Below are 14,936 nucleotides of genomic sequence, written 5' to 3' on the forward strand. Positions count from 1 at the left end.
GCTGCAGACACAGCGCATCAATACCATTGCTGGCCTTCGCATCCACGTCCACACCATTTCTCTACTCTTGTGAGTGAAACTACTCTCTACGGTTCTCTGTTGCTCAGTCTCTGTCCAGACGTGGCACCATGCCAGAGAGTTCCTATGGCCTTTAGCTGAAAGGCCGGTCACCTCTGAAGCCGAGGACACTTGGTTTTGGGGGCTTGGCCATTTCTAGAGGGCTCTGAGGGAAGTCAGGATGTGGCTTCTGCCTGGTCAGCTCTCCTCCACTCACCAGACTGACTCTCCTATACATTTAATGGGGTGCTGTGAATCACACCCAAGTGGTGAAACCCCTTTGAAATGCCTCTGCACTTCCTGGAAAGCCAGAGCACCTAATTTTGATGCCATTCTCAGATGTAGACAGTTTTTGCCACTGCAATGGTAAATGGTCCGAAGTCTGTTTACTTTCAGGCTCTCTTTGCTCTCTCTCTGCCATTCATGTCCAACTTTTCCTATCTCTTCCTTTCTCTTTTCTACATTTTGGCTTTTGCCCTGAAGAATGCGACGCAGGCTGGGTCCCAGAGACCTTCCTATAGGTTCCCTCTCAAAGGCTAGCCAATGTAGGCTTGATCTATTTGTTCAGAATTTCTTTGCATTTTTTCAGAAATTCTCCATCTTGAGTTCGCCATCTTGGCCACATGGTGGGTTAAGGGTTTGGTCCCATCTGACCCTTAACCTTCCACCAAGCTTACTACTCCATCTATCCTAAGGTGCTTTGCTAACAATTTGCTCTTTTCACAGGCCCTGGAAACTGAGGCCCAACCATCTGATGTGCTTTGTTAACAAAGATGTCTACACATTGTTGTCAAAAACTTTGGGTTTTGAGTTTTGCCTTTTTTATTTTTTTGGGGGGGGGGGGGTCCGGTCATGGGGCCTGAACTCTGGGCCTGGGCGCTGTCCCTCAGCTCTTCAGCTCAAGGCTAGCGCTCTACCGCTTGAGCCACAGCACCACTTCCGGCTTTTTTTTTTCTGCTTATGTGGTGCTGAGGAATTGAACCCAGGGCCTCAGGCATGCAAGGCAAGCGCTCTACCACTGAACCACCTTCCCAGCCCCTTGCCTTTTTTATTTTGTGTTGTGTATTCTACTACTGACTATGTGGTTATAAAATACTGGGCATATCTGTGCTAAAATTCTCATCACATCTAATGAATTTTGTCATTACAGAATATTTGTTGGTCAGTTCTTTATAAGGAGCAGGTTAAGCTTTACTTATTCTATTTGATCTCCTTGTTACTTTAATTGGAAATAATAAAGGGCTTTTGTGGCAAAGATTTCAGTTCAAAGCCAACCCGGGCTGAAAAATCCCTAAGACTCCAATCTCCCAACTAACCTGCAAGGAGCCAGGCTGGAAGCATGGCTCAAGACTCATATCTAACCAGCAAACACTGCAAGTGGTACTATAACTCAAAGTGGTAGAGTGCTAGCCTTGAGCAGAAGTGCTCAGAGATCCTGCCCAGGCCTTCAGTTCAATCCTCCTTGAATACTAACTGGGAAAAGCCATCCCAGCAATGAGTACCTAGACTCAGCCAGTCTGGGGAACAAGGGAACATGGAGAGGAGTAAGAGGAGATGATGTCACATCAGCCACTTTGTGTCTGCCCTTTCAAAATTAACCAGAGCTGGGAGGTTAATAGAAGTGTCCATACCTGTCTACCTATTAACTGGACAAGAATTTATATTCTTGCCTTTGTTACCTGACTTCTCCTCTACCTAGTCACCAGATGTCAGAAGTAGCTAGGGACATTTCTACCAATATTTTTCAGCCCCAAGTCTTTCCTCTTGCCATTTATTTGCTCTCTAGTATTTTTTTTCCAGCCCCTCAATGCCTCATGAGACTTCTTCAGACTTCATCTAAGGACTCATGCCACCAAGGGACAGCTGCTGCTCGCTGCCTTCTCTGGGAGAGAACCAAATTCCAGCCTTTTACCCCTAATGTCAATGCCCCTTGTCAGCAGCAAGTAGCCAGAGAGACTCTGGGCCCTATTTCATGATTATTAAAAGGCTGAAATGTAAGGTCCGCTCCTGGATGGAGAGCAAACTCCACCCTCCTCGCAGTACCTATATTACCTAGGCAACTGGCACACCTGGAAGAAGTCAGGCTAAGGTCACTTCTGAATTTGATGTGGCCACACCTTTCTCCACTCATACCCTAGATAAGGCCTAGCCCAGGCCCAGACACCCTCTTTCCCAGCTCTCTCTTTCCCACCTCTCTTTCTCAGCACTTTCCCAGCTCTCTCTTCTCTTTTCTAGTTCTTTTCTAGCTCTTTCTCAGCTCTTTCCCACCTCTTTCCCAGGTCTTTCCCGGGCCTTTCCAAGCTGCATGGAGGGCCAATGAGGCTTGGTGCCAGCCAGAACGATGAATAAACCTACCCCTTACCTGAATACCATGTGCTACCCCTTACCTGAATACCACGTGTGTGGTGCTGTTCTTACTCGCCTACCTCTTTTTAAAAACCTAACACTATGGCTGCCATGGAATAAATCTCCTTTCTCCGCCCTTCAAAAAAAATGAATATTAAAGTCAAGTGGAAAGAGTTTCCTCAGAATCAAAGTCCAGAACTGAGCAACCAAATTCCTCTGGGGAAAATATTTCTAGACCATGCCTGATCATACTTCAGTGGTCCCCAATGACATCACAAAGTGCAGGTTTTTACAAAGGAAGTACTTGGGTGTAAAGCTTGGTCATTCAAGAGGCCCAGATTAGAAAAAACAAAATATCACCTAGCTAACAAGAACATGTAGCAAACATCATGGTAAGAAATAAAGAAAGGAGAACATGTCTCAGTCTAAGAGAAATCCTATAACTCGCTCGGCAAGAGCAGAACTCCATTTTCCTGGTAGCCATGTGGACCAGTTCCTGCATGAGGGTAACTATGCCCAGGGACTGCACTCCTCAACACCTGTATTCTTGACTGGCATCCTCAAGTATCTGGTGTCCAACATCCTAGACCTGGCTGGCAAGGAGGCCCGCAGAAATGCCAGGACACACATCACCCCAGAACAGGTGAAGATGGTTATAGAAAGCCAGAAGTAATTCCAGCCCTTCCATCATGACATCAAAACTCTAGGTGGTGAGATGACAAACCCAAAGAGTGATGCTGCATCACACACTGGTGGAGTTCGACAACCTCATCTGTCTTCAGAAGTGTCCACACACCATTGAGGCTTATTAAAGCATTTGGACCAAAAAAGAAAAAAGAAATATAAATAGCTGTTATATTTTTAATCTCCCATTGCAAAGTTAAGAAGCTTTTGTTTTTATTTTCAACTTGCTATAAATGTTTGCCTTCTATAATGTTCCTTTCCTTTTAAATACAAGTTCTTTGATGAAAAATTTTGAGACCAACACTGTAGAATAAGGTGCTTTTCTTTTGGGGGGATGGGAGGATTTTTTTCTCTCATTCCCCCCGCCCCATCCCGAAGTTGTGAGTATCATTATTGTATTGGGTCGTCCTCTATCCTTCTTTCAGCATTTTGTTATTCCCCTTCCCTTCTCCAAATCAGACAAGCGTAAACACAAGATGCAGGGTGCCAGAATCAAAGACAATGATTGCCATGGATAGACCAATGACAAAAGCAAAATGAAATAAAGGGAATGCTACTATACTGTTGGTGGGAATGTAAACTGGTTCAGCCACTCTGGAAAGCAGTCTAGAGGTTCCTCAAAAGACTAAACATAAAACTCCCCTATGATCCAACAATCCCATTCCTGGGTGCTTATCCAAATTATCACAAGCAAAGCCACACTAAAGCTACCAGCACAACTATGTTCACTGCATCATTACTTACTATAGCAAAGATATGGTACCAATTTAGATGCCTCTCAATAGATGAATGGATCAAGAAAATGTGGTATATATACACAATGGAATTCTATGCTTCTATTAGAAAGAATGACCTTGCCCCTTTCATAAAAGAATGGAAAGCTTGGAAAAATCATATTAAGTGAAGTTAGCCAGGCCCAAAGAAACATAGGCTCCATGGTTTCCTCATGGTTCACTCATTTGCAATAATTAGTATATGTTTAGGATAGTCCTAGCAGAGTATCATATTAAGTCAATAGCTAGTACATATGACTATGTAGAGTGATGCTAATTGAAATCTCCAAGACATGGAAACAACAGGTCATTTTTTGGTGATTGACCTTGTTGTCATCAATGTACTATAGCTCTTTCTTTTTACTTTATTTCAAGAAGGTGCTTTTCTATAAAATGTCTTATAGAAATTTCACATACAGACACTACCAGAGGCCCTATATGTGAATTACAGCACAGAAGATGACCACTAGCAAACTGAATTTTAAACCATTGACCATTATACTTGTCATTCAGAAGAGGATTATCATTTCTCAAGATATAACCAAAAGTCTATTTTTTAAGTATGTAAGTAAATAATTTAACATTCACAAGAAATTTTTTGTTTGTGTTTTTGGGCTTGAATTCTGGGCCTGGATACTATACCTCAGCTTTTTCACTCAAGGCCTGCTGCTCTGCCACTTGAGCCACAGTTCTACTTTCAGCTTTTCAGTAATTAACTACAAATAAGTGTCTCATAGACTTTCCTGGCTAAGGTGGCTTTAAACTTAGAGCCTCAGATCTTCTTCTCCTGATTTCAGGCATGAGCCATCAGCACTTAGCTAAGAATTTTTTTAATCTGAATAACATACTCTGGGTGACTTACCATAAGACAAAATCAGTGGATTATAAGGAACATAGATATATTTGATTGTAATCAGTGATTAGTGCTGATTTCTAAATTTCCACTTAGAAGAGCTTTATATGTTGAAATGGAAATGTGTAGTTACTAAAAATTTTATTTCAAAACCTTACCTGTGCAATAAGGAAGCCTGTAAGATAGGCATTATCATCATGCTTTAACCATATAAAAATTTTACAAACCATCACACCAGGCAATTATTTGAGGAAAACTCCTTTCCATTCAACAAAGAGTCAATTTAACATTTCTTGACTACATTTCAATCACACAGCAACTACAATCATTAAGTCAGAAACACATTAGCCACCCAAAAAGGTAAAACTGAGTGCTAAGAATCTACATAAGTCAAGTTAATTTAATCTGATAACCTGTGTATGTCTTCTAACTGCAGATCAAAATCATCAAGCTTCTTTTGATATTTCTTTGTAAAGTTGCAAAACTCTTTAAGGATTGAAGATTTCAGATCAGGGTATGGACATTCCAAAGTTTCTAACTCCAGGGGCAGTGCCCTAAGAAACTTAGCTTTCATTTCTGAAGAATAATCTAGAATCTGAAAAAACAATTACATGATAGTTTATATATTATAAATAACAAATGGAAAAGCAAATAAATTACTAGCTACTTTACACTTGCTTTCATGTTGTAGTCTAAAAGATCATTTTCTATCTTCTGTTGCTCCAGGTTAAGTCTTCCAAAGACAGTTTTCAATTGTTTCTTTACAAAGTCAACCTAGAGGACAATGACATGTAAAATAAGTAATAAGCAAAATTGTTGCTATTCAGCCTATATTTATAAGACATGAGTATTATTCTCAAAAAATCAGTAAGTGATGATTAGATAAGAGAAAATTTCCTTGAAGACAAGCCAAAGAGAGCTTCAGGTAAATGAAGTTCAGTGAACTTTCTAGATATATAAGCAAAAAAGAAGAATCACCACTACCTGCACCTACATTTAGATTTGCTCATGGTAAGACAGAAAACTTACAAGATTGTCTAATTCAATCACTTCTCCGTTTCCTTTGGAACCTTGACTAGTCCCTAGCCAGGCATAGGTTTTTTTTATTATTATTCATTAAAACAATATACTATAGAATAGCAGAAAAGTAGAGTCTTGATCCCACCATACCAAGAGTAAGACCCTATAATGAACTGAGTGGAAAGGATAGAACAAAAGCAAAGAGATACGTTGAAATGTGCATGCACAGACAGATTTGGACCAATGTTTACAATAGTGAGCAAATTTGTTTATATATACAAGACATACATGTTTCTTTACTGAAATTGTTCTAGTTGGGACAAAAAAAAATATCTTACATTGTTAAAAGTAGAGGTAATATGCTGGGCTTTGGTGGCTCATGCCTGTAAACCTAGGTATTTGGAAAGATCTGGAGATCAAGGTTCAAAGCCAACCTGGGCAGGAAAGTCTGTGAGATTTTTATCTCCAATTAGCAAAAAGCCAGAAGTAGACCTGTGGCTCAGTGGTAGAGTGCCAATCTTGAGAAAAAAAATCCAAATGAGAGTTTGAAGTCTCAAATTTAAATCCCAATACAGGTATTTATGCGTGTGCACGCACGTGCGTGCACACACACACACACACACACACACACACACAATAGAAGTAACATACTGACCTCTTCTAGTACTAAAACTGAGTTCAATTCCATTTGAAGCTGTGCATACTTTAAAATGTGATGCTGTCTGTACCTCAGATCTGTTCTCAGCTGCTGCACAGGGTTTATCACCCTTTCCAGATATGTGCACCATTGTTCTGACTGCTGTTGTTCTATGATTAAACAACATTGAAACACATTATTTTTTTTACAGTTTCTCAAAAAATTAGTCTTTAAAGGACATACTTTAAATTTTTCTTTAGGAAAAAAAAATAGCTGTTAAAAGAACATGCCCCAGGTGGCCCATTTTTATTCTTCCAAACCAAAATTCCCCTTCAAATATATAATCAAAAAATAAATAAATCTCACCAAAATTTGTAAGGTCACCAAGACATTCATTTCCAATATTATCTTCATTGAAAAAATATTTTATTTCAGATTCCAATTTACATCTGAAACAGACATAATTTCAATCAGCATTTTTGCAATTATAAACACACACATGGGTTCAAAAAAAACAAGTGCAGTAGGAATGATCAGTTGAATGTGGTTTGTTCATCTGTTCTTTAATTCAAACCATGTACTAAATTCCTAGCACGGGCAGAAGGAATAGCATGGCCAGAGGCAGTACACAGCAGGTCCTGGCACTACTCATTGTGGGCAGTGCCAAGAAGCCACTGAAGTATGGCGAGCCAACCTCACCTGCTCAGAATTGTGTTTCACAAAGATTCCCAAGGCAGAAGCTGGAGGTTGGGCCTGAAGTCGGGATAAGCAATGGAAATGGAAGAGAAAGAGGTAGAGATTAGGCAGATTTAGACCAACAAGGGGACCAATTTAAAAGCTCAGAAATGGCTGGTGCATAGATGCAAATTCCTGTTCCCTGGCTAAAACTGTCAGCCCTGCAGGCTGACTAAAAGAGCTCATCCCTGGTTCTGCACCAGTGAGTGGCAGAAGCCGTGTGAGCTCTCTATGGCCTCTGAGGAAATGCCACCTTGCCAAGCCCCAGGATGGGGATGACAATTCTTCTGGTTCCCGAGGAAACTTCTGGCTGATTAGGCCTCACACGTGGCACTAGACCTGTGGGGTAACACTGCTCCTTGCTTCATGGCATCTAGTTCACTGTGCCAACCTAGAGCTCAGAGTCAGGGGTCTGGGCCTCTATTTCAAAACAAAGGAAGGATACAGGAAGACTCCGACAAGAGCACAGCATCTGACACAGGAACTACTCATCCTTGACACTCCAGTTTAGGTAGTGAATGGAAAAAAGCTACTCATCCTTTACTCCGGTCTAGGTAGTAGTTGGAAAAAGGCTGCAGACAAGCTAGGGCAGCCACTGGGTTCTGGGTTCTCAAACCCCAGGGCCAACCCTTGGGGTTTGAGAGTAAAAGAGCGCTTTGTAACCCACTACTTGTGCTCAGAGCACCCAGACACCCACCTCCAAATGCACTTCCCAGGCCTGGAACCGCCCACTGGACTGGGGCAAAATAGACCAATCCCAGGGAAACACCACTAACTCCATGGGGCTGTCTCCTCCCACCTCACCAGCTAACCATGATCCAGAGCTTAACCAACAGCAGAATCCTGCAGCAGGCTGTGCCTGATCATTGGAGAGCCCCAATAGCACATTTGAGTAAGAGCAGGAGAACTACAGTCACAAAGCAGAGGAGCAGAGATTAAAGGAGAGCGTCCATTTTGCTGACTGATCCAAGCACGTATACACATTTCTCCCCAACAAGAAAAATAGATGGACTCTTTTTCCTTTTATAAATTGCCATTTTCTTTACTTTTTATTTTCACTTTGCCATTTTCTCACTCATAAACCACTCTACTAGTGATTTATTCCACCTCTTTCTTTTATTCTTGACTTTTCTTTCCCTTTGCAGTAATCAAACTATAAACAGTGTTTTTTTGTACCTGTTGCCCTCATACTCCTGTCCAATGCCTTATTGCTTCTCTCACTCTTCTTAGTTGTAGCACCTCTATTTGTGTGTGGGGGTGAAGATTCTTTTTAAATTTAATTTTATTGTCAAGGTGATATACAGAGGGGTTACAGTAAGGTAGTGAGTACATTCCTTGTCATACTTGTTACCCTATATTTTAACTCTAACCCAGGTAAGTTTTGTTTTTTCCAACCTCCTCTACTATATGCCCTACTCATCCCTTCATATATAACATAATCTATTGTATAATATTGTTAATGGGGCTTTACCATCTGTAAATCTCTAGATTGGTATTGACTTGATGAATTTACTGTTATTGAATTGTACCCCAAGTTAGTGTTAAGAAATGACCAATCAACCCAGCCACCATCCATTCCTACAAGACTACAGAGAATAATTGAACACAACGTTTTCAAGTGACTAAAATGATATGATCCTATACTTAAAATACCCAAAGGATCACATACACAGACACACACACAGACACACAGACACACACACAGACACACAGACACAGACACAGACACACACACACACACACACACACACACACACACACACACACACACACACTAAGAAAAAGAAACTCCTAGATCCAAGAAGTACTTTTGGCAATGCAGCAGTATGTAGGATCAGCATACAAAAAAACAGTAGATTTTCGATATAGCAATGAAGAGTTCAAAGAAAATTAGGAAAACAATTCAATTCACAATAGCTTAGGTATAAACTAAACTAAGGAAGTGTAAGACCTCTAAATGAAAACTATAAATCCTTGGAGAAAGAAATTGAAAGGAACATCAGAAGGTGAAAAGACCTGTGTTCCTAGATGGAAAGAATTAATACTGTAAAAACCACCAAAAGCAATACACAGAGATTTAATGCAATTCCCAATGAAATCCTAGTGCCACTGTTTGCAGAAATAGAAAATTCATGTAGAAGCACAGAAGACTCTAAATATCAAAAATAATCTTCAGAAGCCAGGCGCTGGTGGTTCACACATATAATCCTAGCTACTTAGGAGGTTTAGATCTGAGGATCATGTTTCAAAGCCAGCCAGGGCAGGAAAGTCCATGAGACTCTTTACTCCAATAAACCACCAGAAAAATGGAAGTAATGCTGTGGTTCAAGTGATAGAGCACTTGCCTTGAGCTGAATAGCTTTGGGACAGTGCCTAGGCCCAGAGTTCAAGCCTCATGACCAACAAAAAAGATAATATCATCATCATCATCATCATAAGCAAAAGAGCCACACATCACAATACTGAACTTATACTACAGTGTCATAGTAATACAAATAGCATGGTGCTGGCACAAAAAGTAAGAAAAGCCAAAGGTCAAAATAGAAGACCCAGAATATACAACCATACAACTACAATCATCTCACTTTTGACAAAGGAATCCAAAGCATAGACTGGAAAGAAGATAGTCTGATCAACAAATGGGGCTCAGAAAACTGTCTGTCTGCACCCAGACCCCTACCTCTCTCCCTACAAAAATCAACTCTAAATGAATTACAGACATTAATGTTAGATGTGTACTTACCAAAGGAAAACAGCAAAAGTCCTGGAAGATATAGGCATAGATAATTACTTTGGGTGTAGGACCCTAATTTCTTGGGAAGAGCAAGAATGAACAAATGGAACTGCATCAAATTAAAATGTTCCTATGCATTTTTTAAAGCCAGAATCAAGACACAGAGTGAGAGAAAAAAATTTTACCAGCTATTCAGACTATACAAAAAGCTCAAAAACATAAACAGCAAAAGAACACACAATTAATAAATGGGTAAATAAATTCAATTAGACAGTACTCAGGAGAGAAATACAAATGACTACTAAAAACATGAAAAAATACCCAGTATCTTCGGTCATAAAGAAACCACGAGTCAAAACTACACTAAGATCCTAACTACCTCAGTCCAAATGGCTAACATTGAAACAACAAATTCTGGTCAGAATGCAGAGAAATAGGAAGCCTTCCTCATACATTGTTAATGGGAATGTAAACTAATATAAGAACTATAGAAATTGGTATGAAGGCACCTCAAAAAAAAAAAACCTAAAAGCAGAACTTCTGTATGACCCTACTATATCACTTTGGGGCCCATATTAAAAGGAGAGTAAATCACTATACCAGAAGCATACACATAGACCCATATTTATGGCAGCTCCAATCATTATAGCTGAAATATAGAATTTATCAACGTGCCAAGAACTGATAAGATATGCAAACATCTACATATATGCATACACATACAATGAACTAGTACTCTGCCATAAAGAAAAACAGAGATCATCATGTTGCTTACAAAAAGCCAAACTCAAAAAGCCACATATCACATGTTCTCATTTATTTGTGGAGTATAGACCTCAAATGATGATGACAATGACTACAATGACCACAAAGACGATGATGACAGAAATGATAATGAGTCATGAAAATAAAAAAGGGACCAGTAGGAGTGGGGGAAGGAAAGGAGAAGATATTGCGGGGGGTAAAGAAGATAAAAGGGTGTATGTACATATACTTATATGTATACACACACACAAATAGATACATATACAACAGCATAGTGAAGCTCACAAATGCTGTGTGAAAAGGAGGAGAGAAGGGGAAGAATGGCAGCATGAAGGAGGGAGTGAATGTTCAAAGTGTCCTTGTGCACATGTAGGAAAATATAGTGAAACCTACTTATATTACAAATGTACACTAATTCAAAACAATGTTCAGGAATGATAAAGAACTCAGGAAAATTTAGGGGAATGAGTATAAAATTCTATTTTATGTTGATAACACTAATAACAGTAAGAATGCTTTATAATCTTTTGCAGTATTTTAAAAATATAATCATTTTAGAGTAAAAACATAACTTGCTCTAAATGGGTATCCAGAATGCTACATTCTATATTATTTGGTTGTGGCTATCAATTAGAATCAAAATTTTATTATAATTATGAATGTACAAAATTAAAATGGTATAGGCAACACTGATCATCACTACAAAAGAAAGTATTGCGATAGTAATATTTTAATACAATGATTATTTTCATTTTTTTCAAATAAAAATCTAGTCCCAACTACATGTAATAATGAAATGTACAATATTTTATATAATAATGTAATAACATTTTATATTGTAGAAACTTTTTTGTTTAATATTACTTTTTAGTTATAATTCTAAATTATTTTATACTATTCCACCATATATAATCATATACATAATTATATTGATGTGTATCTAGATAGCTAGTGCTATCTGCTATCATCTTCTAAGCCATTTTCCTACTTGAGACAGGATTTTTCCTTGCTTTTTTATGGGTAAAGGAGAAGTACTATTATTAATGATATTCCTAGCAGACAGTTTTTGCCAGCAGGTAGTTTTTGCCAAAACACTTTGCAACTGTTACATGGTAGATGGAGACATTGTCATTGAGTTAAACCATAATTTATTTCAGAAAGTTACTTAATCAAAATATAATAGCATGCAAAAACCACATAGCTCAGCTTCCTTATAATATTAGCACCCTAAAACTATAAGAGAACATACAAGCTGCCAGGAAAAGGAAGCAGTAGCATATTTGGGTGTTCTGAGGAGAACGAGTCTCCACCAAGAACTTTGGCACCATCCTTTCCTTTCTGTAGTATAGATTTTAAAGAATTAAAAATGAAACAAGTGCTTAATTCCAGGGCTATGAAACACTAGAAATAAGTGCAAAGATTTCAGTACCTGATCCACAGAAACCAGTTTTTCAACCTTCTGCAAGTAACTATAATCCTCTCAGACTGAAGTCTCATCTGTAACACTGGCTTGTACATTATAGGTTCTTTGTAAGGATGAATGAGATAAAGTGTGTAAAGTACATATTATCTGGTACATACTAAATTATCCAACAACATTAGACAACGTAACCCCTTATCTTCTGAAGACCTGAGATTTTCAATTGGAGTCAACGAGTAAGGCATTAAGAACCTTTTGGTTAAAAAGTGTGGAGATTGTTGGTTGACAATACTGATAAAGTTTAAATTACTGATAAAGCTTAAATTACTAACTTGCTGTTATTCTAAATTCTCCATAAATCTAGCCACCTTTTCGACTTATCTCCCAATGCTGTTTTCAATTGCACTGGACATATATTGAAATGAGCCTACTTTCTAGATAAACACTGCAAACTCTCTTGGAATTCTTTTCTGCCCAATTTTCAATACATTAGGTCATTATTTCTGAACCATTTCTCATTTCCATTGTGTTTGTGTCATTCCAAATCAGCCAGCAGAATTGCTTTTAATAGTGTGATATATTTGCTTTATCCATCTAGCTCAGGAACAACATACACATTGAGAATGTAGGACAGCCAAGATTTAAAAAAACAAACAAACAACAATTTTCCAATGTCTTCTTTTACATTTGGATTAAAACTCTAAACACTATAATTAAAGCTTCCTGGGGGCTTCCCTTGTTATGATATTTTAAGTTATGCAAAAACTTTAAAACTTTTCCAGCAAGTTCAAATATTTTTGTTTCAAAAAAAAAAAAAGAGATGACTTTTTGAAGGATAAGATGTGACTGATGTAGCTAGGCATAGTGGCTCAAGCCTGTAATCCTACCTACTTAGGGAGTAAGGATTGCTGTTCAAAGCCAGCCCGGTAAAAAGCAATTTCCAAGACTGTATCTCAACCACTGGTTGTTTTTGATGATGAGCCTGTTACCTACGCTATGAAGAAAGTACAATGGCTCAGCCCAGTAGTGTGTACCAGTGACACATGGAGCTTAAACCAATCCAAACATAGAAACCCTGCCTTTTAAATGACCATGGAAAGAGGAGCTGGAGTTTTAGTTCAAGTGACAGAGTGCCTCCATTATAAACACAAAGCCCTGAATTTGATCCTCAGTACTGAAAAAATGAAGAAGTATGTAATTCAGTTTGTTTTTATAGCAGAAGTATGGTAATCAAGTCTATATAATTTTGAGTTATGCCTTTATATAAAACTCTTGCTGGCCATGAACCTTTTACCTCAAATACAAGAATCACAGGCCAGAATAAAATCCTATTATGGGGCTGGGAATGTGGCTTAGTGGTAGAGTGATTGCCTTGCATGCAAGAAGCCCTCAGTTCAATTCTTCAGTACTACATATACAGAAAAAGCCAGAAGTGGCACTGTGGCTCAAGTGGTAGAGTGCTAGCCTTGAGCAAATGAAGCCCTGGTCCAGAGTTTAAGCCCCAGGACTGGCTAAAAGTATTTTTTAAAAATCTATTATGAAAAGCATCTAAAGCAAAAGTAACATTAATGGTTTCTGAAACTTGACTTAGCTTAAGATCACAGAAATTGTCTAAATTGATACATAGCAAATGCCTATTACTACACATATTTAAAAGAATATCTTCTTAAATGCATCATTGTTGAAGCAAGTATGTCTTAAATGGAAGAGTAACATATGTCTTCTCTTTGAGTCTTGACTTTTGAATAGAAATTTATCTTTAAACCTTATAATTAATATCAAATATAAATTTGTTATTTTGTTATACTTCTGCTGGAAGTAAATAACAAAGTCAAAAATCAAAGATCAATAAGTAAGCGATGATATAATTATATCACAAAAATCACTGAACAAGTAAACTCTTTAAGCTATTTCCAACTATGTATAAAACACATTTACATATCTTCTACTGTATATCCCATGATGTAAAGAGGAATGTGATGAGAAGGTAGTCCTCACAAGATTACCATTTCAGAGGGAAGACAAACATTACAGTGTCATGTGCAAAGTATAACCCATGCAAAATGCAAGTCTAGGAGAAGCAAGTTCAGAAGAGCAAGTGATTGACAGATAAAGACTATTATCTTTTTTTCCTACAGGAAAGAAAAACCATGTTAACATATTCCCTGGATTCAAAATTAAACTGAGGCAATGAAAAAATTTGCATATGACTCAAATTGTAATGTTTAATTAGCCTGGACCGTTATAAAGCATCTGACCAGATAACTAATGTAGTAATTCTGTGAGTCCTTACTAAGTTCCCCCCAGTTCTTACCTGGCTTCCTTTAGCCTTTGGTGTTCCTGCCACCACACTTGCTTGTGTTGTTTTAGTAACCTTCGTTCTTTAGATTTCTTTGACATGTCCATTGCTTTTCTGATCTACATTTAGACAAAAAGAAAAAAGCAACAATCACTAGGTTTTGAAAAATCCATTTTCCACAGAAATGTTTGATTTGTATGTTTTAAGTACTACTGTTTTTCAGTTTTTATTAGTTCATCTTTTGACACACAACCCACTTAAAATCAGTATTGTGTAATATATATTATATATGTTAAATATATATTATATTATACATATATATGCATATATGTATGCATACATGTATGTATATAATATTATTCTGTAGTATATATACATAGGTATACATAATAAAAATAATTTAAACCTTCTTATAAAAGGGGATGCAGAAAGAATATAAAGAGGTTGGTTTTTATCAAAGTACATCATATGCATGTATGTAAAGCATCACAATGAAACCCCTTTGTAGAATTAATTTATGCTAATCAAAATAAATACATAAATAATTATTGTTTGGAACAGGGAGGAGGAAGGAGAAAGAGAAAATGGCTTGGAATACTGACCAAAGAATGAA

At 37.9% G+C, this 14,936-nt stretch overlaps 1 protein-coding gene across 1 annotated transcript in view; it reads right to left on the reverse strand.

The window, feature by feature from the left end:
• Positions 1-14,422, reverse strand: part of Ccdc148 (coiled-coil domain containing 148) — a 198,100-nt gene extending 183,678 nt beyond the window's left edge. The window contains exons 1-4 of the mRNA XM_042683543.1: positions 14,339-14,422; positions 6,737-6,819; positions 5,392-5,487; positions 5,127-5,308 (exon numbers count right to left, since the gene is read on the reverse strand). Coding sequence (XP_042539477.1) covers positions 5,127-5,308; positions 5,392-5,487; positions 6,737-6,784 — 326 coding nt within the window. The 5' untranslated portion in view covers positions 6,785-6,819; positions 14,339-14,422. The remainder of the gene's footprint in view (positions 1-5,126; positions 5,309-5,391; positions 5,488-6,736; positions 6,820-14,338) is intronic.
• Between the last annotated feature and the right edge of the window lie 514 nt (positions 14,423-14,936).

This window comes from Dipodomys spectabilis, unplaced genomic scaffold (genome assembly GCF_019054845.1).
Source record: "Dipodomys spectabilis isolate Male_0828 unplaced genomic scaffold, ASM1905484v1 ptg000081l, whole genome shotgun sequence".
In the NCBI taxonomy this organism is placed as follows: domain Eukaryota; kingdom Metazoa; phylum Chordata; class Mammalia; order Rodentia; family Heteromyidae; genus Dipodomys; species Dipodomys spectabilis.